The sequence below is a fragment of the Neopsephotus bourkii genome, unplaced genomic scaffold, assembly GCF_033783945.1.
Source record: "Neopsephotus bourkii isolate Nb327-2 ecotype Australia unplaced genomic scaffold, CSIRO-AGI_Nbou_v1 NB_398, whole genome shotgun sequence".
NCBI lineage: Eukaryota > Metazoa > Chordata > Aves > Psittaciformes > Psittacidae > Neopsephotus > Neopsephotus bourkii.
This window is the reverse complement of record NW_026900902.1, coordinates 2,119,617-2,144,398: the sequence shown is the minus strand read 5'-3', so window position 1 is coordinate 2,144,398 and position 24,782 is coordinate 2,119,617. Positions and strand designations below refer to the sequence as shown.

Below are 24,782 nucleotides of genomic sequence, written 5' to 3'. Positions count from 1 at the left end.
TGTTGGAACTGTCAGTCTCCTAGAAATGCTCCTGAACCTAGAAGAAAATTTGTTGGCCTGATTTTTGTTTGGCGTGTTCTTGCTTGATAAGTGAAGGAGTTTCGAAAAAGCTAACAACTGTGCTGTGTGAGGTGGCTGCTGGGCACTGCATCTTCCAGCTGTTCCGGATTTGAGATAACTAAGGTGATTGCATTGCCTGGTTAATGTTTGTGCTCTGGAGTTGAGAAGCTGTCACTTTGAAAGTGTTGGAGACTAACAAGAATACAGTCTTTGTGAGGGAAGATGGTGGCGGAGGCGAGATGGGAAGCTGTGATAACAATTTGCAAGTAATGTGACATTCCTATGGCATTAGGGCCCTGGCAGGTGCTGCTGCTGCAGGGAAGGTTTGGTGCTGGGAGCCTGCCCAGCTTGGTCTGTCTATTGGCATCTTTCTAGGCTGCTCACTTATGCCATGAGAAAGGATTCCAAATGCTTTTGAATGTGGGTGATTTCATGCTGCTTACATGTACTTCTTTAGTGGCTGAAAACCCTGTGTGTGTGTGTGTGTGTGAGGGAAGGGACAGTAGCTGACAGGTTGTCTTTGAGCACTGTTTCCTGACAAGGCCAGACCCTGGTGCCCTGAACCTTCCTTTTCACAGAGCATGAAATGCAGAATGCTTGGGCAACCCTGCTGTCTGCCACAGTGACCCACTGCTGGGACTTGAGAAACCATAGCTGTTCCTTGCTTCTCTTAGACTTTCAGTATGGTACTGCTTTTCTTGCTCCTAATTTTGATTAATTGAATCTTTGAACTATTTATCTATTTGCTTGTGTTGCTTACCTTGTTAAGCATAGCAAAGTTTTCAAGAATTGTGGAAACCACTATAGCATCTCTAAGTACTTTTGGTTTGATAAGCCTTTTTTTTAATGCTGTATGTAATAATAAATTCAGCAGTTGGTGAATATTCAGTCATTAAATGCTGACTTCAAAGCTTTAATTTTGCAAGACCATACTACTAATATTGATTTTTTTCTACTGTATTTTGTCACTTTAGTGGTAATGTTCTTATCTTTTCAATCAATGTTACCTTTTATTTAATGAAACAAGAGTATGCAGAGGGTCTGTAGCTACCTTAACTATATCACTGTGTTCTATAAACAGATGACTATAATGTAGGGAAGATTTTAGCTGTATGAATGATTAATTCTTTTGGTAGTGACCAGAATTTGGATGGTAAATGTTTTTTTCATTTTATTTTTGTGGTACAATTGAAGTGTAATCTGTATTTCACTTCTACTTGATGAGTATTCAAAAGTTTTCAGAATCAGCCTTGAAATACGGGTTAAACTGAGCCTGAAGTTTTGTCATGTGCTGCTTGTTCAGCATCTGTGGAGCTCAAGACTGGCAGATAAACTTGTAGACTGCAGACTCCAACAGTGACACTTGTTGACAGCACTTTCCTCTTTCCCTTTAGAGGAAATACTGTGATTCTACTGCATTTCTTTTCTACTTAAAAGTAAATACAAGATTTGTTTGTCCAACTTGGTATTTGCCCAGCAGTAAAGTTGGTTTCTGTGCCAGTTTTCTGATCTTTCTGCAGAGGATTTTCTTTTGCAACTTGGCTAACAAAAATAAACGTGTGTGTTTTGTGTGAATTAATTGATTGCCTAATTTAAAAAATGAACTGGTGAGATTCAAGAAGTGATACTGCTGTGTTAAAAATCGTTTTTCTGTAAAGCAGTTGTCATATCCCTAACAAAGAAATGTAAACAAAGTTTTTTATTTGAAGATATGCCTTTTTATGAAGGTTTTCAAGTGCTAGAATTTCATATGTTTCTGTCTGCTGAACTAAAGCATGCAATCACTATTACAAACTTCTGCCCCCAGACTTCTGGGAGTGAAGCTAACACATTAACCATTGTTGTAAATTCATTTTGCAGGCAGGCATGCCTGTGTATTCTCTGCACCAGTATTCTTTCTGCAGAAGGAATTTGAATTGTATGACTTCAAGCAGTTAAGCCAACAGTGGCTTTCTCAAGGCACTAGTCAGATTATGTGCTCTTTAAGAAATTACATGTGAGGTATGTCTGGGACAATGGCAGCTGTTTGTTTTTGAAGTGAAAATGAAAACTCACCATACTTCTATATGGAGTTCATAATTGAATGACGTTACTAAAATCTTGTAACTTTGAAACTTGTTTAGAGAGAGATTTTTCTGATCCAAGTTGCTTGCTTCCTTTCTGTCTTAAATACTCCACTTCTGTAAACTAAAGCAGCAATTTTAGTTATTTGTTCCAGCCTAGCAGCCCTTCTCTAAATCAAGGAAGGTTGCACTCAGTGGAAAAAAAAATCTGATTTTGCTCATAATTTTCCCCTGCTTGATGAGGTAATAGGTTTTAATGTCAGGCTTCTTTTGTTCTTCAGGGGAAAAAGTGCTTCAAGTTCTGTTGTCCAAAGATGTGGTTAACCTTTCTGGGCCAAATTGTTGTAGAATCACTGATTAAGCTTACTTACCTTACCAACCTTAGCTTTCATGCTAAATTTGGTAAGACAGCATTAGTCTGAGTTGTGCAGAAGAGGTGAAGGGTGTTGGTCACAGACTTCAGAGTGAGAAATCTGTGTGCATGTGTATACTAGAAGCTGACTTTTGTTAGGGTGGGTATTTTGACAGGAATCTTGTGAAGAGCTCTTGGCTTCTGAACTTTGTTAGTGATCCACAAATGCTTAGGAAGGTAGACTGTGAATAGTGTGTGTGTGTCAGGTGTGTAGTGCAGCCACACCTAAATGACTTCAGGGTGTTTATGGAACTTTGCGTTTCTGTTATTTGCATTTACGTATATTTAAAACATGTATTTATGTCCTCTAAGTTTCTCCTTGAAAAATGTAATGCTAACGTTATCTGGAGCCTGTAAGATGCTGCCTGTCCTCTATAGCCCCACAGAAGAGTGCTTTGAAATGGGACAAGGGGTTTCATTGTGAGCCTATGATCATATTTCAAACAGTCTGGAGCAACGGAGGTGCATGAAAGTGTATGTGAGGGTTCCTGCCAGGTTCAGGCTGTTGTGTGGGCAGGCGGTGGCTGGATGCTGCACCAGTGTGCCTGTAATGGTATCATACATGCTTGCAGGAGAGTGCTCAGTTATTGCCTTGCATTTGCATTGGGTGTTTAAAGTGTCTTCAGGCAGAAGAACACAGTGGAATGGTAGAATGTGCATCTTTGTTGTTTTTTCCTTCCCTGCCCCTTCCCCCCATCTGCTCTTTATTTTTTTTCTGCAGTGTGCTCTACTCAGTTTGTGGTGCTTAATTTTGACTGTTTTCCTTCTCCCTGGCAGTAACTAACATAACCACACGTTTGTGGAATTCCCTCATGCTTTCCCCTGGTATACTTTCAGTATTGTTTTCCTCTTTTTTTAAAACTAAAATAAAAAATTCCCTCCTCTTTTTCCTCATCTGTTCCATCAGTAATTGATCATATTATTCTTTAAGTCATAGAATCATAGAATAGTTAGGGTTGGAAAGGACCTTAAGATCATCTAGTTCCAACCCACCTGCCATGGGCAGGGACGCCTCCCACTAGGCTCTGTCCAACCTGGCCTTGAACACTGCCAGGGACGGAGCATTCACAACTTCCTTGGGCAACCCATTCCAGTGCCTCACCACCCTAACAGTAAAGAACTTCTTCCTTATATCCAGTCTAAACTTCCCCTGTTTAAGTTTGAACCCATTACCACTTGTCCATGTATCACTCTGTGCAATTTTACTGATGGTGAAGGATCTACCTTGGGCAAGAAGATGGTGTGTTACAAACCTAGGAGATGGCGGTGTGTGTTGTTCCGTCCCCATTCCTTGGCAGAAAAGCCTTCTAGATTCTGCACAAAGTAGCAAGTATTGGGCATTTATTTATTGGAGGCTTCTTTATTTGTATGTCTTACTGGACTGAGGGAGCTGAAAGGATAATGACACTAATTTGGAAGGAGGGAAAGAAGTGATCTTTCCTGAGGAAGCAGCTCTTACTAAGTTTTTATTTTGCTTCTTCACTAATTTCACAACCTCCCCCCAGGTTGGCTATTTATTGAAGCAGCAGTATTGCTTTTATGAACATCTGTTTTCTGCCATGAAAAAAGCAAAGTTTGCCTATGTCAAAGAGTCCCCAAACCGCATTACTTGTTTCAGAGCATTGAAGGCATTTATGTTGTTCCAGCAGGAAGAATGCTTAAATTGTGAAACTGAGCTTTGAAACTTTAGATGGCCATACTAATTTTCTTCTTATATTAGTGAAACTTACCTGTCCTTCTCCTCCCTTCTGAAGAACCTAGACTTTTTTTTCTTTTTTTCTCCCTTGAACCCTCAAGATGAATTGCCTTGCTTTCAGCATGTCCTTTTCTGCCAGCCTATATGCACATGGCAAAATAGATGAATATTTGACATTTGCCATGTTAAAACAAAAAGCCAGCAAAATTCATGAAAATCTGAGAGCTGCATCTTACCCAGGTGGCCTGCTGTTTGAAATAAGACTCCTGGTGTGTATTGTACTCTTAGCCTTGGGATTCGGTAATGAGATTGAGTGGTATTTTGCGTGAGCACTTCTGGATGACTGACAGTGAGGTGATGTGAATCATCATTTATCAGGATATTATCATGCCTACCCTTGATAATTTCTCCCTGCTGTCTGGGGAGGTGGTGAAGACAGATAGGACTTTGTGATGTCAAAGTAATTAGTGTGTGTTGGTTTCCAGCTGAACAAACTGGAAACTAATGATCAGGTAAATGAAGATGAAGTGCATTAGTGTAAGGATGAAGGTGCAAGGACCTTGGGGAAGAGCTTATCAAAATTTCATGGGGGTTATTTGAATATCTTACAATTTGTGCAGTTGCAAGCAATATTTAAAACTACTAAAGGATACTTCTGCATCAGTCTATTTACATGTCCTTTGTTGATACCTCTTCTAATGAGAGGGTCAGTTCTAGGGTTAAGGACATCAGAATCTCAGCTGTAAGGACCAGAATCTCCTTCTGATTTTCATATAATCTGAGTAGTGAATTTCCAGCTAGTGGCAGCAATTTTGAGTTAAACTATGTTAAGGGATCCCTATGTACACTGAAAAGGTTGGGTTTGCCAGTGACTCTTCCTATTTTAAAGGGGAGAAATTGCCATAATTTGGCTTATATAGATTTGACCCATTACTGACTCCTTTATATTCTTAAAATATTTTGATGTTGCTTGGTACATACGTAAGTATTTTAAAATATGCAGACGTTGCCATATAATCTGTGATGCTGCTGCAAGCTTTTAGCAAGCATGGTAGTTTCTTGGTGCAAGTTTTGGAAATTTTATGCATGGGTCATTACTGAAATATTTTTATAACTTGAAAAACCCCTTTTGTATAGGTGTATACAACTATGCTAATGTTCCAAATGATGCTTAGTGCACAAGACCAGCTGAATATAATTGCCATACCAACAGCAAGTGAGCTGAGGGTGTCTGTAGTTAATTTTATCACATGTGATTAGATATTGCTAATTGTAATTAACTGATTGAAAGCACTGTTTTACATACTTGCTTTTCAATTATTGAAATGGTAATTTACTCACTGTCATTTATCAGTATACTTGTATTAATATGCCAGTCTCACAGATACCTCCAAGAATAACATATTTGGGACAGCAAAGTTTTATAATTAAAGCCCCATGGCAAAACTATTCTTTCAGCTAATTTTTATGTATACAGCTTTTCTTTTTTTCATTTCAGTTGCTGTTTTGGTGAAACTGAGTGGGCTAGAATTCCTGGCAGGAATTTGTCCATATTAATATGGCTCATCAGAGACATTATATTTAATTGGAGAGCCTGTGGTATAGTCGCAGGAGGCTGAAGGGAATTATTTAGCATTAGCAATGGCTCGTCTGGGAGTTGTGTGCTAATCAAGGAGCTTGTGTGTTAACTGTAGGGATGATGGGAGTTATGACGATTATGACATGTGAGCACATGTCTGTATGAGAACTGGACAGGCAATGAGTTAATCAAGAAATATATTAAATGGCTCCCATGCTGCTTCATTATTACTCTGTAGAGTGTCTGTCAGATTGTGTACTTTAACAAAAAATAAAATGAAATTCAACAGAAATGTTTTTGCAGGTAAGTTTAATACTAATCTTTTAACAAAGAGTCTCTTTCCCCATCCCATTTTTTGAAGGGAATACATGCTTTTAAGTGCTGTGTTGAATAAGTGAATACTTAATCTGAAAAAAATGCATTTAAACATGTGCCTCTCCTAACTGTACTTTTTGTATTTTGTTAATGTTTGCTTTCAGTAAATATGAATTATTTCCCACTTGCAGCTAGGTGTTGTTAAATCTTTAAGCTTTTACATAATTAATAGCTTGCTAAGATATAAAATTTATTTTTGTTAGCAATTTAGCTTCAAGGAAATAAAAATACTAATGTTTTCCATCATTGGGATGCTCCAAAATCTGGCAAAGAAAAAACCCAAACCCAACACCCCCTAACTGTAGTGTGTGGACTATTATATGCCAGGTAGATACATTCTATGCCCAGCATGGTTAGAGGTGTCCATTTCGTATCCATCATGAAATTATCAGTTATGCTGGAAAAATCCGTATTTAGAGGAAATGAAACTAATGATCTGAGCTTGCTTAAAGGAGTTGTGTAAACCTGAAAACTGACCTAATTATATCTGTAGGGAAACTTACCCCAGAGCTACTGGACAGGTGAACATGTGCACTTTTCCCGCTGTTGCAGGCACTACCAAATTTAATAAAACTTTCTACCAACTGTAACCTTCATGTATTAACTTAATTAAAGCAGTATCATGGCTGGTACCCAAAGTGTTAACCTGTGGGAGGTTGTTATTGAAATCCATTATCTGTGGAGTCAGTATTAGTGGTCAGCAGTGGCAGAAGTAAAATTGCAAGTAAGACCCTCCCTTGGGTACTGTGAGCTCAGCAGGTTAAACTGTCAAAGCTTCTTAAAGGATGGATAGTTAAACCCCCTGGAGTTATAGGTAAACCAATCATTTGCTGTCAGTGGGAAATATGACTTTATTTAGCAGGTTGGAGGGGGGAAAACCCAAACCTAAATGCAAACAGGAAGGAGGATTTAGAAGGAACTCTAGCGTAAGCATGTGTGGTGTTGTGCTATGTAGATTCCATGAAATTGGAAAGACTTTTTTTTTTTTTTTTTAATTCCAAGCTTTTTTAACATCAGGATTTTATTTATATGGACATTTGCTTCAATGACTTATAAAGCTATACATAAGGTTTAGCTCATTTATGAAACCTGTGAATCTTATCTATATTTTGTGAGAAGTTTTTACCGTTCTTAAAAATGAAAACAGTTGTCATCTTACAGAAAGTTTTTTATTTCCTTCAGTGTTGTGAAGGTGTTGCCTCTGTAGAAGGAATTATGTAACATTAAATATAACTAAGTAACATTGGCCAAGTGCACTATATTTAAGATCTAAGTAGGTATGTATTAGAATTTCTGTGTAAGGGCCATAAATATTTATGATGCTGTATTTGCGCTAGTCTGATGTTACTTCCTGCTAGTCTGATAGTACTTCCCACGTTCTGTAGGTTTTATTTATTATTCAGAGGTGATGATCAGGAGCATCTGACTTCTTAAATTCTTGCCTCAGAAAAGAATTCCAGAAGTAATAGCTTCTTACAGAAGGGTGTGAAGTAGGTGTGGGAGAATACCTGACATGGCTATAGTTTCATTCATTGGAACAAGAGCTGTGCTTAAACTCTTTGTAGGGGGATCTTCATAGTGGCTGCTGAAGAATGCTGTCTTACATAATCAAGACCCATTTCCTCAATACATGCACTGTTCTTAGACTAAATCAGCTCGATGTGCTGAAATAATACTGTCATAAGATTAATGGGATATTTTTGCTGTCCTGGAGTTACCTGCAGATGGAGAAGTGCCTATCACAGGAAATCAGCTGGGAGGTAGAAATACTGTCAGGGGAAACACTCAATAACCTGAAAAGCAGATTTTTTTTTTTATGTACTTTGGGGTCTTCTGTGGTTACTTTTGTCTACTAGTATGCAAAGTCTGCTTAAACTTTTTTATAATACAGGGTTGCAAAAATAGTGACAGGCTCTGTCATACACCCTTTTTTTAAGTGTAAATTAGGGCTAGCAATTTTTGGTGGGTTGACTGCTTTTATAACAAATGCTGCTCTGTACTTTCTTACTATGTTTGTTGTAACCTGACTGAGTGGCTGCCAAATAGATGTCAGAAATGATTATACTTCTGGCATGGGCAGGGATGGTTTCTCACTAAATATCAATTTAGTTGATATTACTTAAGTTACTTAAGTAGACTTCATGATATTTCTGGCTTAGTGTATTCTGTGAGTTCCCACAGCAAACATGCTTGGTGCTTCTTCTCTATTTGCAATATTCATCTTGACATCTGGCTCTTGGAATCTCAAAGTGGACTTGACTTTCAAACGAAGACTTTTTAGGGTAGAAAACTTAAAATAGGTTTTATATAGAGGAATATCTTCTTTAAAGTTGTCTTATTTCTTAATATTATTACTACCCTGTCAGCAATGTTATTTTCTTGTAGAACTAACAATTTTATTGAAAAACTAACAAAGCATAATTTTTAAGAAATCTGAATATTGTCATTAATGTAACTTTAAAGGAAAAATGTTCTAGTATTGTGACTTATGTAGTAAAGTGGATATTTAATAAAGCATTTGTAAGTATTAAAGATTCTATTCCTTTTAAAACAATCTTATTCTGGGCACGATTATAACTTTGAGGTTTCATGGCTGAATTTTTGTGGTTTATTATAGATACTGCTTTAGTACTTAACTGGTGGAAAATCCCCACTCACTGAGTACCCTGAGTGGTTAAGAGGGGTATGTGTGTGTCTATATAGACACATAGACACACACATATGTACATATCTATTTTCTATGGTATGTACATATTGCATAGACATCAGGAAAATTTTCTGTGTTTAAAAATTCTTTTACTGAAAGATTATTTTCCTTTTCAGATTTTCTTCTATGAATTATTTGATATGTTAGATCTAACTTCATATTATGTTTAAAATTAGCCTGAAATATTTCTGAAAGGACTGTTTGTGCTCCTCTGTCCCCTCTCATTCATTCACTGTGTTGGTTCCAATGATCGTGTGGCTGGGAGATGGTTTAACTTGCTGGTTTGACAGAAGGTTAATTTCCCCTCCCCTTAGATTATTTTTCCACTGGGTCTGTTCAGTTCATTGATCTGTCTCAGCAGCATTGTAATTGCTAGAGCTGAACGTGGAGGAGAGTTAGGGTTGAGGTTATCCTTTGAGTGGCAACTTTTATTTGCATAAAGTGTAGCTTATTCATGTCTCAATATATGTCTCATTTGGGGAATTAATTTACTGTAGGGTCTGTATCTTGCATTTCTGATTTAATGTTAGTCCTCTAGAAACTGCTCCAAAATATGTTGCCTTGAACAGGTGTCCATACTTTCCCTCTCATCTTTCTTTTAAATCCTGTTGTGTAGTTGAAATGCCAGGTAGCTGTGAATTCACCTCGCTGCTGTGGGCTGTTTTGATCCTGGAACTGGTTTCAGGGATCCTTGACTTTACTGCCATCTTTGGATGCTGGAAGCAATTTCCGCACCCCATCCATCTGTAGGCAGGCAGATTTGGAGACCTGACAGGAACCTCATCTAAATGGTTGTGTGCTGTGTTCAACCATGTGAAGCAGAGCTCCGAGTTAAGCTAAAATGCTAGTTAGGAGCATCCTACCAGTTCATATTATGTGTTGGTTTGTAATGTGGCTGGAGTTTAAGCTACTTTTTCTAAATCCCTTACATCTTCTGGGTTACCTAGCTCAATTAAGGGCTAAATCTCTGCTATATAAAGTTCTGTAGCTGACTGCCCTTGCTGCCATGTGATACTGTTTTATAGGCCTGCCTAACTACTAGCTTTCTCATCTCCCGCATGTCTTACCCGTTTAGAAAACAAAGCAAAGAAACATACATCAAATGCATTCCGTGGTGAGCTTGCTTTTGGGAGACGTAGGAAAAAGAAACAGCATGGGAACGATCTGTCCTGTTGCTTTGCTAATGTGCTTAGAAGCTGAGATTCCATTAGGGAAAGGCTGACATGTGGGTGCAGATGTGTTTGAAATGCACAGAGGCTACTAAAAACACTGTAGGACACCACTATTTTGTTAACATCACAAAAAAATTCTTTCTCTAAAACACTTAAAGCTCAAAATGACATACACTGCAAAGATTATACTCTAGCATCCACACAGAGCATAGCAGACTGCTCTAAATATGATGAATTGTTCAACTCTTGAAACAGATGGAGACTCTTGCTTTGTTAAACAGATTTATTGAGGATCTTCCCAAGTTGTTAGTGTGTGCTCTGAACTAAAAATTCTCCCATTTCTTCTGGAGACTTGCTCTAGATAAGGTACTCCAGAGTAAAATTAGTCTGCAGAGGTGCGAGTACAGTTGCTGGCTTCCAGACTGTATCTTCACAGCATCCCCTCAATCAATAAAGGGCTCATTTGAGTGGCTGTGCTGCCTCTAATCTTCACTTAGGTGAATAAACTTTCTGGCTGCCCCACCCTATCCAAGGGAGCCATGAATGGAAGGAGACAAGAGGACTGCTTTCCCCTGAAGATTGTGAGAAGTGTTTTGCTGTTATACAAGGAGATGGAGTTGAAGAATGGGACTTTGTGTTTTTTCCATCCCAACTTCTCTGTCACAATCTTGCAGTTCATCCACAGGTAAATTAGTAAACAAGATGACTACCAATCTACCTTTTCTCTCTTGAGTTTTTGTGCCAGGGAAAAGTTGATTGTTCCTGGTTGGTGTTGACTAAAACATGTGGAAAGTTGTGATACAAAGCAAGCATTTAATTCTGCTAAATTTTCAGTAGCAAACAAATAGCTCTTAGTGACTATTAACTGTGACAGATTGGCTTTTTCTGTCTTGCAGAGCTTTAAGCAGGTTTTCCTCTCAAAAAGAAAAGCTGCTTGAACTTGAGAAGTTAAGCAACCTTTTATTTGTACTTGCTGGTTATCTGCCCATGGACTTGATGGGCTAAAGAACTCTTTTTAAGAATGATTGAATTGTTTTCAATAGAAGCCTTTAGAGACAAGCTTTCCTAGAAAAGAACATACTATAGAGACAAATATCATGCCTTCAATTTTCAATGTCTGGCCAGAAGAAACCACCACATTGTTTTAGTCAGCCTAATTATATGGTCTGCCCAACATTCAGCTCTGCAGAACTGAAGTTCAGCTGGATCTGTGGTCTTAAGTTTGTATGAGGCACTGAGTTACTAGTTTCTGGTCCTTGTTTTGTATGGTAAAACACAGCAAGCACCTGCAATAAAATTCTGATGGAGAAGCGTTCTTTCCCATCAGTATTCTGGAGGTGCTTCACTGGGAAGTTAACTGCCAAAGAGTAAGTATGTAGCAGAAGGCTTTAGGAGCCAAAGCCATTCTGACAGACTCCTCCAGAGTCTTACCTGTAATGTCTTCAGAATTGTGGAGCCATTTCCTTGCTTGTCCCAGCAAATGGAACTGTGTTTCATACTCTCACTGTATGACACCCTTAGCATGGTCTGTTTTTCACAGTATGAGTTGATCAGGCATCTAGATACAATGGGGAGTCCTTTTCTGTTGATGCGGTCTTTGTCAAGTAAAATTGTGTGTCTCTTAGCAGCCAACAAAGTTCCACAGCTTTGTTCATGGGAGAGAGATTTTTGGTTATGCTTGCTTTTTTTTTTTTCTTAAGGTTGCAAAAATAAATTTGCATTTCTAAGTGAGAATGTGAACAGAAGTGTAGAAGTGCATTTTCTTAATCTTGGTGAGAAATGCAGTCGTCTGCTTGGTGTTTCTCTTTTTAAAGGCTGTTCAGTTCAACCTGGATCCTTCCACTTTAATTGTAACTGAAATATGTTAATTTTGGGGCCATTCCTGATGCTATTGCTGCCTTCAAGTTTTGAATCATTGGTGAGCGGAAGGGCAGGGTGGGGTAGAGAAAAGGGTGCTCATTTTTTTTTTCTTTTCCATTTTTTGTTTGTTTGTTTGGTTTTTTTTTTTCCTTGCTGGTGCCTGCTAACCCAGGATCTAATCCTGTGGGTGCTAAGGGATGGGCTGTTTTGAGAGTCCTTGTAGGCTTGGGAGGGGACTGTAAATACCCTTCAGCAAACCAAATGTTTCAAATCCAACAAAGAATTGTTTTACCTTAGTCCTCACATGGCTATTGTGGAAAACAAAAAAAAGAGAAAAGAACATTTTCAAATAAGCTTGCAGAGAAATCTGCTTGTGCTGACTCAGTAGGTTGACTTGTTCATTTGCATAAATTTTTATTTAGGTTTTTGAAATGCTGAGTAAAAATAAATGAGGAAAAGATGGGATAGTTATGCTGTTTATGGCTTTCACAGTCCTGCTTTTCACATGATTTAGAAATGTGTCCATTATTTCATTTTAGGGTTAAATGCTGTAATCGTGTGGCAGTATTTCTTTTTAGATAGCACTTTAAAGGCTGTATGAATACCATGCACTCACCATGAGCACAGATTTATTGTATTCTGGGTGTGTGTATTTTAGTGTGAAGCTGATAGAAGACACTTAGGTCAGATGAAAGACGTGGTTTTGGCAAAGCAGTATATTTGACCCTTTTTTGCCTTTTTTTTGTTTTTTTTTTAAATTCAAGACTGTTCAATGCCACAAGCTTTTTTGTTCTGTTTTGTTTGTCTCTTTTGGCAGTGGTGCTGGCAAGATTTGGGGTGGTTGGTTTTTTTTAGCTACCTTACAAAGGATTTACTCATTAGCCCTATTTTATGGGTAGAGCTAATTGTGATTTGTCTTGCTGAGCCGTATTATGCAGTCTGGGCCAATTAAGTGAATCCACTTACACCAATGGATGTTGTTCCAATGTGTAATATTGATTTGAGCTATAAAAGGAGAATGACTTGTTTGATTAGATTTCTTTGTCTAAACAATGCTCGATCTTATCTAGTGTACCAAACAAAAGTGTTGTCTTCACTGATTTTTTTCTGATAGCTTCATAGGTTTGATTAACCTATTAACTGTAATGCAGATATAAGAGTTTGCATATATATAAATTTTAAAAGACTACAGAAGAATTGCGGGGCAAAAAATGCATCTTGCAACTCAGTATAACTGTCTCTGCTGCATGAATATCAACTTGTGTTGAGACCTGGGGATGAGTAGGGTGACCTACTCTGAAAAACTGTGACAGTGGGGAATCCCAGACATTTACCTCCTCAGAGATGTAGGAGTGGGGGGAGTGAATGTGTGTATGTGTTAATTAGGCATTTACACTGAAGTAAATGGCATCTGTCACACAGTAAACATCAGAAACTGCTGAAGTATATGAAATTTTCTTTTGAAACTATGTGGGTGTTACTAAACACTCTGTTAGGAAACACATGTAGATGTGTTTTTTGTTCCTCTCTTGGGTCTCATGACAAAATTGACGTTTACTTTTTGGAATTAGTTAGATGAGAGTTGCTGTAAAATTGGGGAAAAGAGCAATTCTGTCCTGATGAAATCCATCCGTAGGTCCTGAAGGAGCTGGCAAATGAAGTTGCTAAGCCGCTGACCATCATATTTGAAAAATCATGGCAGTCAGGCGAAGTTCCCGACGACTGGAAAAAGGGAAATATAACCCCCATTTTCAAGAAGGGGAAAATGGATGACCCAGGGAAATACAGACCAGTCAGTCTCGTGTCTGTGCTTGGCAAAATCTTGGAGCAGATTCTCCTGGAAGGCATGCTAAGGCACATGAAAAACAACAAGGTGCTTTGTGACAGCCAGCATGGCTTCACTAAGGGGAAATCCTGCTTGACCAATTTGGTGGCCTTCTATGATGGGGCTCCAGAACTGATGGACAGCTTTAGAGCAGTTGATGTCATCTACCTGGACTTGTGCCAAGTGTTCGACACTGTCCCACACGACATTCTTGTCTCTAAATTGGAGAGACATCAATTTGATGGATGGACCACTCAGTGGATAAAGAACTGGCTGGATAGCCGCACACAAAGAGTTGTGGTCAATGGCTCAATGTCCAGCTGGAGACCTGTAACGAGTGGTGTCCCTCAGGGATCGGTGTTGGGACCGGTCTTGTTCAACATCTTCATCGCTGACATGGACAGTGGGATTGAGTGCGCCCTCAGCAAGTTTGCCGATGACACCAAGCTGTGTGGTTCGGTTGATACGCTGGAGGGAAGGAATGCCATCCAGAGGGACCTTGACACGCTTGTGAGGTGGGCTGATGCCAACCTCATGAAGTTTAACCATGCCAAGTGCAAGGTCCTACACCTGGGTCGGAGCAATCCCAGGCACAGCTACAGGCTGGGCAGAGAAGAGATTCAGAGCAGCCCTGCGGAGAAGGATTTGGGGGTGCTGGTCGATGAAAAAATGAACATGAGCCGGCAGTGTTCGCTTGCAGCCCAGAAAGCCAACCATATCCTGGGCTGCATCAAAAGGAGCATGACCAGCAGGTCGAAGGAGGTGATCCTGCCCCTTTATTCTGCTCTCGTGAGACCTCACTTGGACTATTGTGTGCAGTTCTGGTGTCCTCAACATAAAAAGGACATGGATCTGTTGGAACAAGTCCAGAGGAGGGCCACGAGGATGATCAGGGGACTGGAGCACCTCCCATATGAAGATCGGCTGAGAAAGTTGGGGCTGTTCAGCCTGGAGAAGAGAAGGCTGCGTGGAGACCTCATAGCAGCCTTCCAGTATCTGAAGGGGGCCTATAGGGATGCTGGGGATGGACTCTTCATTAGGGACTGTAGTGATAGGACAAGGGGTAATGGGTTAAAACTTAAACAGGGGAAACTTAGATTGGATATAAGGAGGAAATTCTTTCCTGTTAGGGTGGTGAGGCACTGGAATAGGTTGCCCAAGGAGGTTGTGAATGCTCCATCCCTGAAATGCAGTGTTCAAGGCCAGGTTGGATGAGGCCTTGGGTAATATGGTTTAGAGCAAGGTGTCCCTACCCATGGCAGGGGGGTTGGAACTAGATGTTCTTAAGGTCCTTTCCAACCCTAACTATTCTATGATTCTATGAAGTGGATCCAGAAGAAGCTAAAAAAACTGGACTTGCTGCATAATTGTAATGCCAGGGGATCTGTAAATTATCTTAGTGTTTTTGTTTTATACGTTGTACATGCACTGAAAATAAGTGTTTAGTTCTTTGCCTTAAAATAATTTTTCATGAATTTCCATACTAACAAAACTTTTCTGTACTTGAATGTTGGGGGATGTGCATATGTAAATGTGACTTGTTTATAATGTAGGCTTCAACTAGCAGTCTGCAGCAGCTGAATGACTCCTGGAGAGGGTTACCTTGATTCTTGATGTTAAACAGGACATCTCTAGGAGTGCCATATGTGATCTCAAAATTATTATTTGGGATTCAGGTTTGATTAAAGGGATAACTCGGTAAATTTGAAGTACGGCTGGGCATGAGAGCATGCTGCTGTCAAGTGAGTACGTGGGTCACCCTCCAGGATAAAGGAGACCTAACATGATCTAGCTAATTTGGGAATTTACTAGGTCTTGCTCAGTGTAGTCCTAAATTGGGTTATCTCCTGCAAAGCAGATATTGAGTATTTTTGTGGTGCTTCTATCCAAAATTTTGAGTGAAGGGCATATTTCTCTTTTGGGATATGATGTCAAGACCTGGCACCAAACCTGGTTTATAAATCCTCCTGAAATACTGAGACATAATGTAAAGAAAGATCTCCAAAACCAATCACTGCTGCTGTTGTTAGCTCTTACTGCATTCTGCACCCTGAGAGCTGCTGCAGCATGGAGTGGTGCTTGGAACCAGTCCAAGCCAGAAATGGCTGGCTTATGAGCCCTGATGGCCTTCTCGCTTTACTTGCCTGTTTGCTGGGAATATGGTGAAAAGATGCAAAGCTATTCCTCTATAAAGATGTGGCAGGATTTACTGGTTTAGGTGCTTTGTTATGAAAGTGGCTTCTGGTCCTAAACTGGCTTTGGAAAAGGTGGCTATTTTCGTGCCTTTTCTTCTAAAGTGTGTTGGATGTGAGCTAGTTCATCTGTCTGTATGTGGTCATGAAGAATCGTGCAGTAAAATCATTGTTGTACTTCAAACTGTGTCCAGTTGTCATTGTACCTTAATCCAAAAGTAGTTGCACAATTTAAGAGTATTCATTCTAATTTTCTTCTGCTAGGAGTCCTTGTTAAATCCAGAGTATTATTAGTGGTTATTTGTCATAGATGTAGAGCTGAGGAGGTTGTGATTTGGATTTCCAAAGTTGAAACAAACCTATACAGGGATTTGGATGACTAAATTAAGTCTGTAGTTTCTGAATTAGAGGGATGTTCTGTAAAATGATGCTTCAGTAAGTTTTGATGAATCTCTTATTTCTGTTGCTGCAAAATAATTAGTCCTTATGAAGTATACAACTTCAAATATACAACTTCTACAGAAATTAAGCTGCTCTTACACAAATAGGATGTCTCTTTTCATGACTTCTAGTTGTTTGCATTCTCTAACTTGAAGCAAATAGCTTAAAGTGTATCTTTAAAGGCACTGGTAGCCGATATGCTTAAAACTTGCAGTATAAACCGTTAAGCACATTAAGGTTTGTCTGCTTTTACAGTCCTTGTTGTTACCCATTCATGCTTGAGATTGCAGGGTCAATTGTAATACATAAGAAGGAATTTCATTTCTTCCGGAACCTCCTGGGAACGACTTCTTTGTTTTGTTGGCATTGTTTTTGTAAACTAAAATAGAAAAGGAAGAAATTATGCCTCTGAAGTTTAAGCTGTAGATAGTTAGGGACAAGTTTTGAATACCTAGAATTGTGTGATTTAAGTCAAGCAATTAATCAACCCTCGAATTTGAAAATAAATATATTTGAAACTTGTGACTGAAAAAGGGAACTTGCTGGATTCATTGGACTGTCTAGAAATAATTGTATTATAAGTCAGTTTCTGCTTAGTGAATTATCATGTGAATTATGTGCCCCTTGGTAGTAAGTTGAAAGTTTTGACTTGTCATGTGGATTCAAATGATGGCTTTTGTTATAATGCTGGGTAGTAATTATGATGAATGTAATTATGTTCATTTATACTATACTGTAAATTCTGCAGTGTATTTATGTAATGGTATTATGTATTCTTCATGAACTACATGTATTGTGAAAAAATCAAATATTTCGTGGGGAATTAACATCATGAATTACAAAGAAGAAACAGATCTCTACTTCAAGATTAGATGCGGGTTGGTTTAATCACCCTTATAAAAAAGGAGATACGAGAAGGATCTATAGATTGAAGAGCTCTCACTGGATCCCAAAAACCTGAAGGCTTTGAACTAATGGGGAGGAATAGAGACCTTTTCCTTGTCCTTTAGAGATTTGCTTGGTGCCCTGTAGGCAGTGTATTGGGCAATGTGAATGTGATATGGCTACTATTTTACTGTTTTGTTGTATCTAGACACGGTGTATTAGGGTGTATGCAAGGCTGAACTGACACTGAACTAGAGAAGGCACTAAACTTGCAGTGAAGTAAACAAGGAGAAATGGATTTGCCAGGTTACAGGGGAATGTAGGAAAGGAAGAGTAAAAACTCCAAAGAGTTTAAGTAACAGTGAGATGTTTCAGAAGCAGGGAGAAAATGGTGGGGGAAAAGTGCTCAAGACTGTGTACATGAATCAAATTAGTGGTTTTGCAGTATCTTCTGTGGTTGCTTATGGTACTAATGGTGGGACTGTTGGTGTCTTGGTATGAGAAGGGTTTTTCTCTTAATACCTAAAAATAACTGTATTAAGTTAGTCATTTTCTATATGGAACCTTTTGGTTCCGTAAAGCATACATGCTCAACTGTAGTTAAGCTTGAATAACTTTGTTTAGATGTGTAAACCATGTTGAAATTCAAACCAGCATCTTAAAGCATATAAATTGGTCATGCAAATAGAGGTATCCAAGGGCCACGTTGTTTCTTGTACTTAGTGCTCTAGGAAGTATGATAGATAGGCTAATCTTGACAGCATTTGAAATTGCTGAGGTGTACTTTCTGCCAAAGCATTAATATCTTGCTGCATGATTCTGTGCTAGTGCTTTGGGTGTTTTGGTTTTGCTTTGTTTTAATGTGAGGCTAATGCTGTAGTAGTGAAATAAAACTACAGTGGCTTTACAGAAGCAGTAATTCAAGTGTGAAATGTGTGGTGGTTCCAGGTTATGTGAACTCATACTTGGGTACACAGCAAATTGACGAGCTGTTTAAGAGATGCCCCAGAAAGAAACTTGGAATTAGGTTAATCCTACCATGAGAACAGGACGTTAGCATTTGCAAAGTTCAGAAAATTCCTGTGCTTGTTATACATGTTTTTTGTACTTACCTGAATGTTTGTTGCATATTGCATTCAATATTAGCAAAATATTGTTTAACTAGGCTTATCACATACTAGATGGCTTTTTTTCCCCTGGCCTTGTTTTTTTTTCTGAATGAGCCAATAGTATGTGGGCTACATTACTTCTAACCTTAGTTTGCCATACTTGACAGCCTTCATGCTACTTGCAAATAAAATTCCTTTTCACAAAGAACAAAATAAACTAAAAATGTTTCAAATTTCACATATGTGAGTACTCATCTTCTAAAAGAACAGGGTTTTAAACAGCGTATTCTTCGTTCTGAGTGCTAAAGGTATCAAATGTTTCATAAAAATAACACTGGTAGGCATTATAAATGTCAAACTGTCAGTATAAACAAGTCTTACTGACACATAGCTAGTATAATCTTGCACAGTTTAAGCAATGGCATGGTTTCTTAAATATGTACTGAAAGAGAGCTTAGAAGGAGAAAAGCATCAGGAAAACTGATTGTTCTGTTTCTTGGGTCTGTGTGTATATTACCCTAAAGGAAAAGTAATTCTGAACTCTGAAAACATGTTGACTAAACTCCTGTAACTTTTTCTTCAAAGTAAGCGTGCATATGAGTTGTAAATAGACTTCTGAGTTCTAACTTAGCTATTTTATTATTCCTGGTAAAATGTTGGAAACATTTGTCCATTTTGTATAATTCAGATTTGACTAAAAATGTTTGGCAAATGCATATAAATGAGGATACAATGGATTAGGAATCAAACATGAGCCTGCTTAAATAATTCTCAAGATTTTCTGGTTCACGTGTAGTGATATTGAACTCTTTAGTCATAGGCTTTAATTTGTGCATGGTGCTGACCTGATGCTGTGCAGGGACACTCACTGCATCCCTTCATTCAATTCACTCTAATTATCCCCAACTTCCTGGGGAGCCTGCTTAGAACTGGTCATGAATGTTTGTTATTAAGTATTAGGATATTAGACTACCCTGGTTACATGTAACAAAGTACTTTTTAGACTGAATTTACATATAGATGATCAGTATAGGAAGCTGAAATGATATTTGTCATGATTTTATTTAATCAAATTCAAAATAATATATTGGAATAATAAAACATTTTGACAGTGACTTAAGCTTGGAGTTATATGAAATTAGGTTTATTGTGCGAGTTCTTGTATGCCAGTGTTGGTAATTTCAGTGTGTATTTTAGAGTGGTTATGGTATGTAAATTATCTTTGATACAATCAGATTTGTGTGCATACTTCAGGGTGATGGTAATTATTTTTGCTGGGAGCATCTGTTAATGCAGAATATTGCCTCTTCAGGTTCATGTGAAAATGGCGGACGAAGCTGTCTGTGTTGGCCCAGCTCCCACCAGCAAAAGCTACCTCAACATGGATGCCATCATGGAAGTCATTAAGAAAACCAGGGCCCAAGCTGTGAGTCTGAATGAGTCTATCTGCTGCAGCTGTTTCATATATAGAAAGCAGAAAAGCCAGAGTTTGTATTTTTTTTAAAGGTGTGTGTGGGGGAAGTGATTGAATATGCTATTCCAGCTAGTTCATGTCACATGAGTTAAATGTGTCTGAAATCGCTACTGGAAATCAAAGGCTTTGTAGCATCTGGCGGCACTGGTCGCTGATCCTGCAGGTGGCTGCTGGATTCAGCTTTCACACCAGGGAGCAGCTTCAGTTCATTTCCAAATTTGCTGGGGGAAAAAAAATCCCAATTAGTTTTGAGCACTAACCCTTTATATGCCATAATGGCTTTTTTTTTTTTAATGTTTTACAAAGTGTATCCAAAAAGGCTTTTGCTTAAACTTAGCGTGAATCACTTTCTAAATTGTATAAATGTTGTGTACAGGAAGATAAGATAAACGGTGCTTCCCATAATTTTTTTTCCCAGAATGTTTACAAAATGCATGTTAGCTTATGTGTGTAAATGTGGGCTACTCTCCCTTTCTCCCTCCAAATTGGCCAGGCATTCAAAGCTTAGCAGGAATCAGTTGGAAAAACTAATGTGTAGTCATGTTGATATGCCTAATGTTCTTTGTTCTGTCAGTGAAGCAAATGTATTATTCAGAGCAACTGTATACAGGGCATTTATGAAAATAAAATTTGATGAGTGTGTGTGAGCAACACTAATTACCCTGGAACAGTTTGGATCAGCATTGTGATTTCTTTCAAAGAGGATGTTTTGGTATAGTGGTTTCAGGGATCAAAAACTTGCCTGTAAGGAAAACTGTTTCCTTCCCCCTGAGTTTCTGAATATGGAACCCAGTTGTTTAGGCTTTTTAAAAGAGGGGAATAAAATCGCTTATACTTTGTCTGTCAGAGTATATTGGGATCAAGAATCTTATGTGAATTGTGAAAAGTAAAACTTTTCTTACACTCCTCTTAAGTAATTACAGTGTACAAATTGGGGTGTGAATAGCAAACCAGACACATAAGGATGCATGACTTAAACTAATGAGACACTAAAGTGTTCTCCAGCAAGGGTTGCTAGAGGTAGGAGGCTAATGACTGAGGACCGGAAGACCACTGTTCTGATCATTGCTAGAAATATTTTGGGATGGAGGAATTATAGTGGTTACTGACAAGAGTGTGGATGAGCATACATGTGGAAGGCTGGAAGTCTGGCGTGAGATAAATGTGGCAAAATGCAGTTGAAAAGAATAGAAGGCAAAATGCCAAAGGGAGTGGGTACCCATTACTCTGCAAACAGCACCTTTCTTCCTAGTTAAGTATGGAATATTTGTTTCAGAAATGGCAGTTTAACCAGTGAGTCTTTACAGCTTGACTTATATACATCCATGTGTTAAGACACAGTTTCTTAAAATACCAAATAATTTAAACGCTTAATTGTCTACTTTACCTTCCCCGTTATCTGAAAAGGCGCTAGTAAATCTGTTGTCTGGCTTCAGAATTCAACCAATGTAATTTCTTTTTTAATTTTTTTTTTCCCAAGGTACACCCAGGATATGGATTTCTTTCAGAAAATAGAGAATTTGCTAGACGTTTGGTAAGTTAGTTCTGTTTGTTTGGCTGTGAATGATTCACTAGGTGGCACATATTTATTCCGAGGTATATCAATCAAGATACCAGTTCAAGGCAGATCTAAAAAGATCAAAAAAGTCTCCTTAATATAGGAGACTTCAGTGTGCTTTCTGTGCACATGGATTTCTTGCATTTTGAGGGTATAATTGCAGCCAGTGTTTTCTTTTGGGAAAAGGGGAGGTGCCTGATTGTAAGAACTTTACCAAAGGTAAGGAACCTTTTTGGCATTTTCAGTTGTGCCTGTACTGTTTATGAGCCTGCTCTGTAAAAGTGGGTCACTGAAATGATCTAGGTTAAAAGTATCTGTTTTTAAGTGATCATTTTGGTGATTCATAGCACAGCTGGTGAACAGCTGTATCAGCAGTCCTGAGAAGGTGCTGAACTGCACTTTCAGGATGGGAATAGAAAGCTGTTTAAAAACTGGCTTCCCTGCTGGTGGTCATGTATTGTGGAGCTGCATTCTCAAGAGAGAGTCAAGAGGGTTCTGTTTTCACTTCATGTGAACGATAATTTTTATAAATTCAGACAACTTCTTTACTTCAGTGGGGTTTCTGTACATCACAGAAACTGATGTCTTTTTTACTAATTCTATTTTTTTTCTCCAAAAAATTTCATGCAGCTGCTTAAAAATTTGAGCAGTGCTAGGAGAAAGATACATGCTCAGTGTCTGAGCAAAGACCTGAGTGGATGCTGTATGTGTAGTCACTGCAGGTCATGAGTTACTGTCTATTGGTTTCACTAAGAGCAAGGTCAGGCACATATTACTTGCAATTTCCAGTGAAAAGCTGTTGTAGCTACCAACTTTGTGGAGTAAACGAACCATATAGCTGAGAAAGCATCTTGTTTACAGGCAGTAAGATAAATTTGGTGTTGGTTTTGAGAGTAATTTGCACCTTTTTGGTTCAGGGTATAAAACACAGATGAGTAATGTGATTCTTCCCAGTGATAGCTCTTTCATTCTTAGCATTTGTGGAATAGCTCTTGGTTTATCTTTTCCTTGACTATGTCCCTTTTAGCTTGTAGTGCAGACCCTTTCTATTTAGTTGGTTATTTGGTGTTAGAGAATAGCACCTGCTCATTAAAGAGATTATTTGGGAATGAAGTCTCAAATTTTTATACTTGGGAGCTGCTGTGATTTTCATCTATTTATTTATTTATTTATATATTCGTTTATTTATTTATTTATTTAAAGCACCCCAGATAAAAGTAAGTGCAGGTCCTGTGTGACACTGAATGCATCCTGCTGGGTGCTGGTGGTGTTGAAGTTGAAAGGAATTCTAAACCCTTAGCGTTTGCCAGGATTTACCAAATCTGGGGTAATCTCTTACATGTTACTTCCATGCAGTTCAGCAGCTTGCTTTTATTGCTGTTCTGCTTCATGTACTAGAACTTCTTTTTAGAGGGGAAGATTCCTGGCTTAATTTACAACAGTATCTACTCCCACTGGGTTAGACCAGCAGGATAACTGGCTTTAGTTGGCAATTCCTGTTTTTTTAATAAACAAACAAACAAAAAAGTGCTTGCTCATGCTTTTTGCTCTGTATTTTGCTGCCAAACTTTGTAATTTGGTAGCTATTACTCCTACACTGGGCACACTTCCTAGTAATTTGGTGATTGTTCGGCGATGTAAATTGTAATCTTGGTGACATGACAATCTGGAAGATTTTTTGTCAGGATTAAAGCAGAAATGGAGGAAGTACAAAGCTTCCTGTATAACCTTCCCCTTTCCTATTTCTTTTCGCTTAAATCCTTGGAACAGTGAATTCCTGAAATAAAGCAGTGACAAGAATAGAAAAGTATTCAAGTTTGGGTTGGTGCTGCAGTCTCAAAATAGTTTTACTTATGTTTCAGAAACCCAGTATGTTTTATTCTCTAAAAATGTAATAAACCAAGGTAGTTCTACTTTGGTTTCTGAATTGCACTATTTAAAGTCTCAATTAAGACATAATCATGCTTCTCTTTGTCAGTGGCTCTAGAATATCAAACCCCTAGTGAGAACTGGTGAAACGATCTGTCTTTTTATCACTAGGGCTGCTTATATTTTTTTAAGACACCCTGATTAACATATTTAGGAGGAAAACTTGGCTGCTGTTTCTTTTCTTTGCTAAAGCTTGTAAATAATGTTGCCAAAGATGTATGTGTGTTCTGTTTTCTTTCCCGCTATCTGTGTCTCTGCTCATACACTGTTTTGTTCTTTTGTGCTGAAAGTAGTGATGAAACTTGGGTTTATTTCCTGCATTTTTTGCATTTGTACTTTTAAAACAAACTACCTAGATTTGGAAGCTAATAAATACACTAAACTTTCTAAATTTGCCAGTCTAAGAGCAGGAATGAGCTCAAAGCAAAGCTTTGTCTTCACTTAATACATGGAGTGTCAGTTCACATGTAATCCCACTGTGAGTGATTTGAACAAAAGCATGGCTTTATGTTCGTTATTGCCTAAATGATTCGTGGAATAGCACACAGCTACAGACAGTCCATGTGAAGAATCTGATGGATGCATTTAGAATATTGAAAATTACTAATTGTTTTTAATTTTTTTTCCTTTTTTTTTTGGAAGCTTAATTTTGTTCTCTTTGAATGGGAGAGAGCACAAGTAAATGATCTGTTGTTTTCAAAACAGAATTTTCAAAAAGCAGCCAGTGAATGAATATCTGGCATGTTCATTGTGATCCAGATAGAAAAGTTGGTGCATTCAGTCCTCTCTTCATGTGTGTGTATTCTGGTTGCTGTTGATGGCTGACAGAAAAGGGATCCATGGTATTTTTATCAGGCAAGTCTGTTGAAGATTTACTAAACCCTAAGGACTATTTATCAAAAATTGGTATTCTGATATGAAATATTTTTAAAAACTTTTAAGGCAACACTGATAACATTAGTTATTATGTAGAATAACAAAACATGGTTTTGTGCAAGTGAATGTAGTTCCTTAGAATCTTACTTTGTATTCTAATTTTAATTTCAAATTTTGAGTTCTCCAACTTGGAACTCTTGCACTGCTGATAATCTGTACATTAAGGTTGGAAAATTCAGTGCATAAGTTGTTACTTGTAGTTTATGCATGCAGATATATTTGCATGGAAGCAGTTTGCTTCCTTTAAGGAATAATTACATAATATTCAGTATTGATATAAATCCAGATGTGCAGTTAAAATATACTGTCATATTTAAAGAAAAAAAATTAAAATTGCTAATACGTTTTGGCAGGTGCTGTGCAGAGCCACAAGAGCATTTGATCCTTCATGTTTTAGAAGAATTTGCTAGTGCCCTCTGTATTTAGGTTAGGTTGCTTAATGTTTCCCATTATACAAAGTTAATGCAGATCCTTTCTGAGAAGGTCTGTCACCTCTATTATCTGCAGCA

At 38.2% G+C, this 24,782-nt stretch overlaps 1 protein-coding gene across 3 annotated transcripts in view; it reads left to right on the top strand.

Moving 5' to 3' along the window:
- The window catches only part of PCCA (propionyl-CoA carboxylase subunit alpha), a 275,758-nt gene that overhangs the window by 17,890 nt on the left and 233,086 nt on the right, over positions 1-24,782 (top strand). For all 3 annotated transcript variants that reach the window (XM_061349292.1, XM_061349291.1, XM_061349290.1), the window contains exons 5-6: positions 19,689-19,802; positions 21,331-21,384. In XM_061349292.1, coding sequence (XP_061205276.1) covers positions 19,689-19,802; positions 21,331-21,384 — 168 coding nt within the window. The remainder of the gene's footprint in view (positions 1-19,688; positions 19,803-21,330; positions 21,385-24,782) is intronic.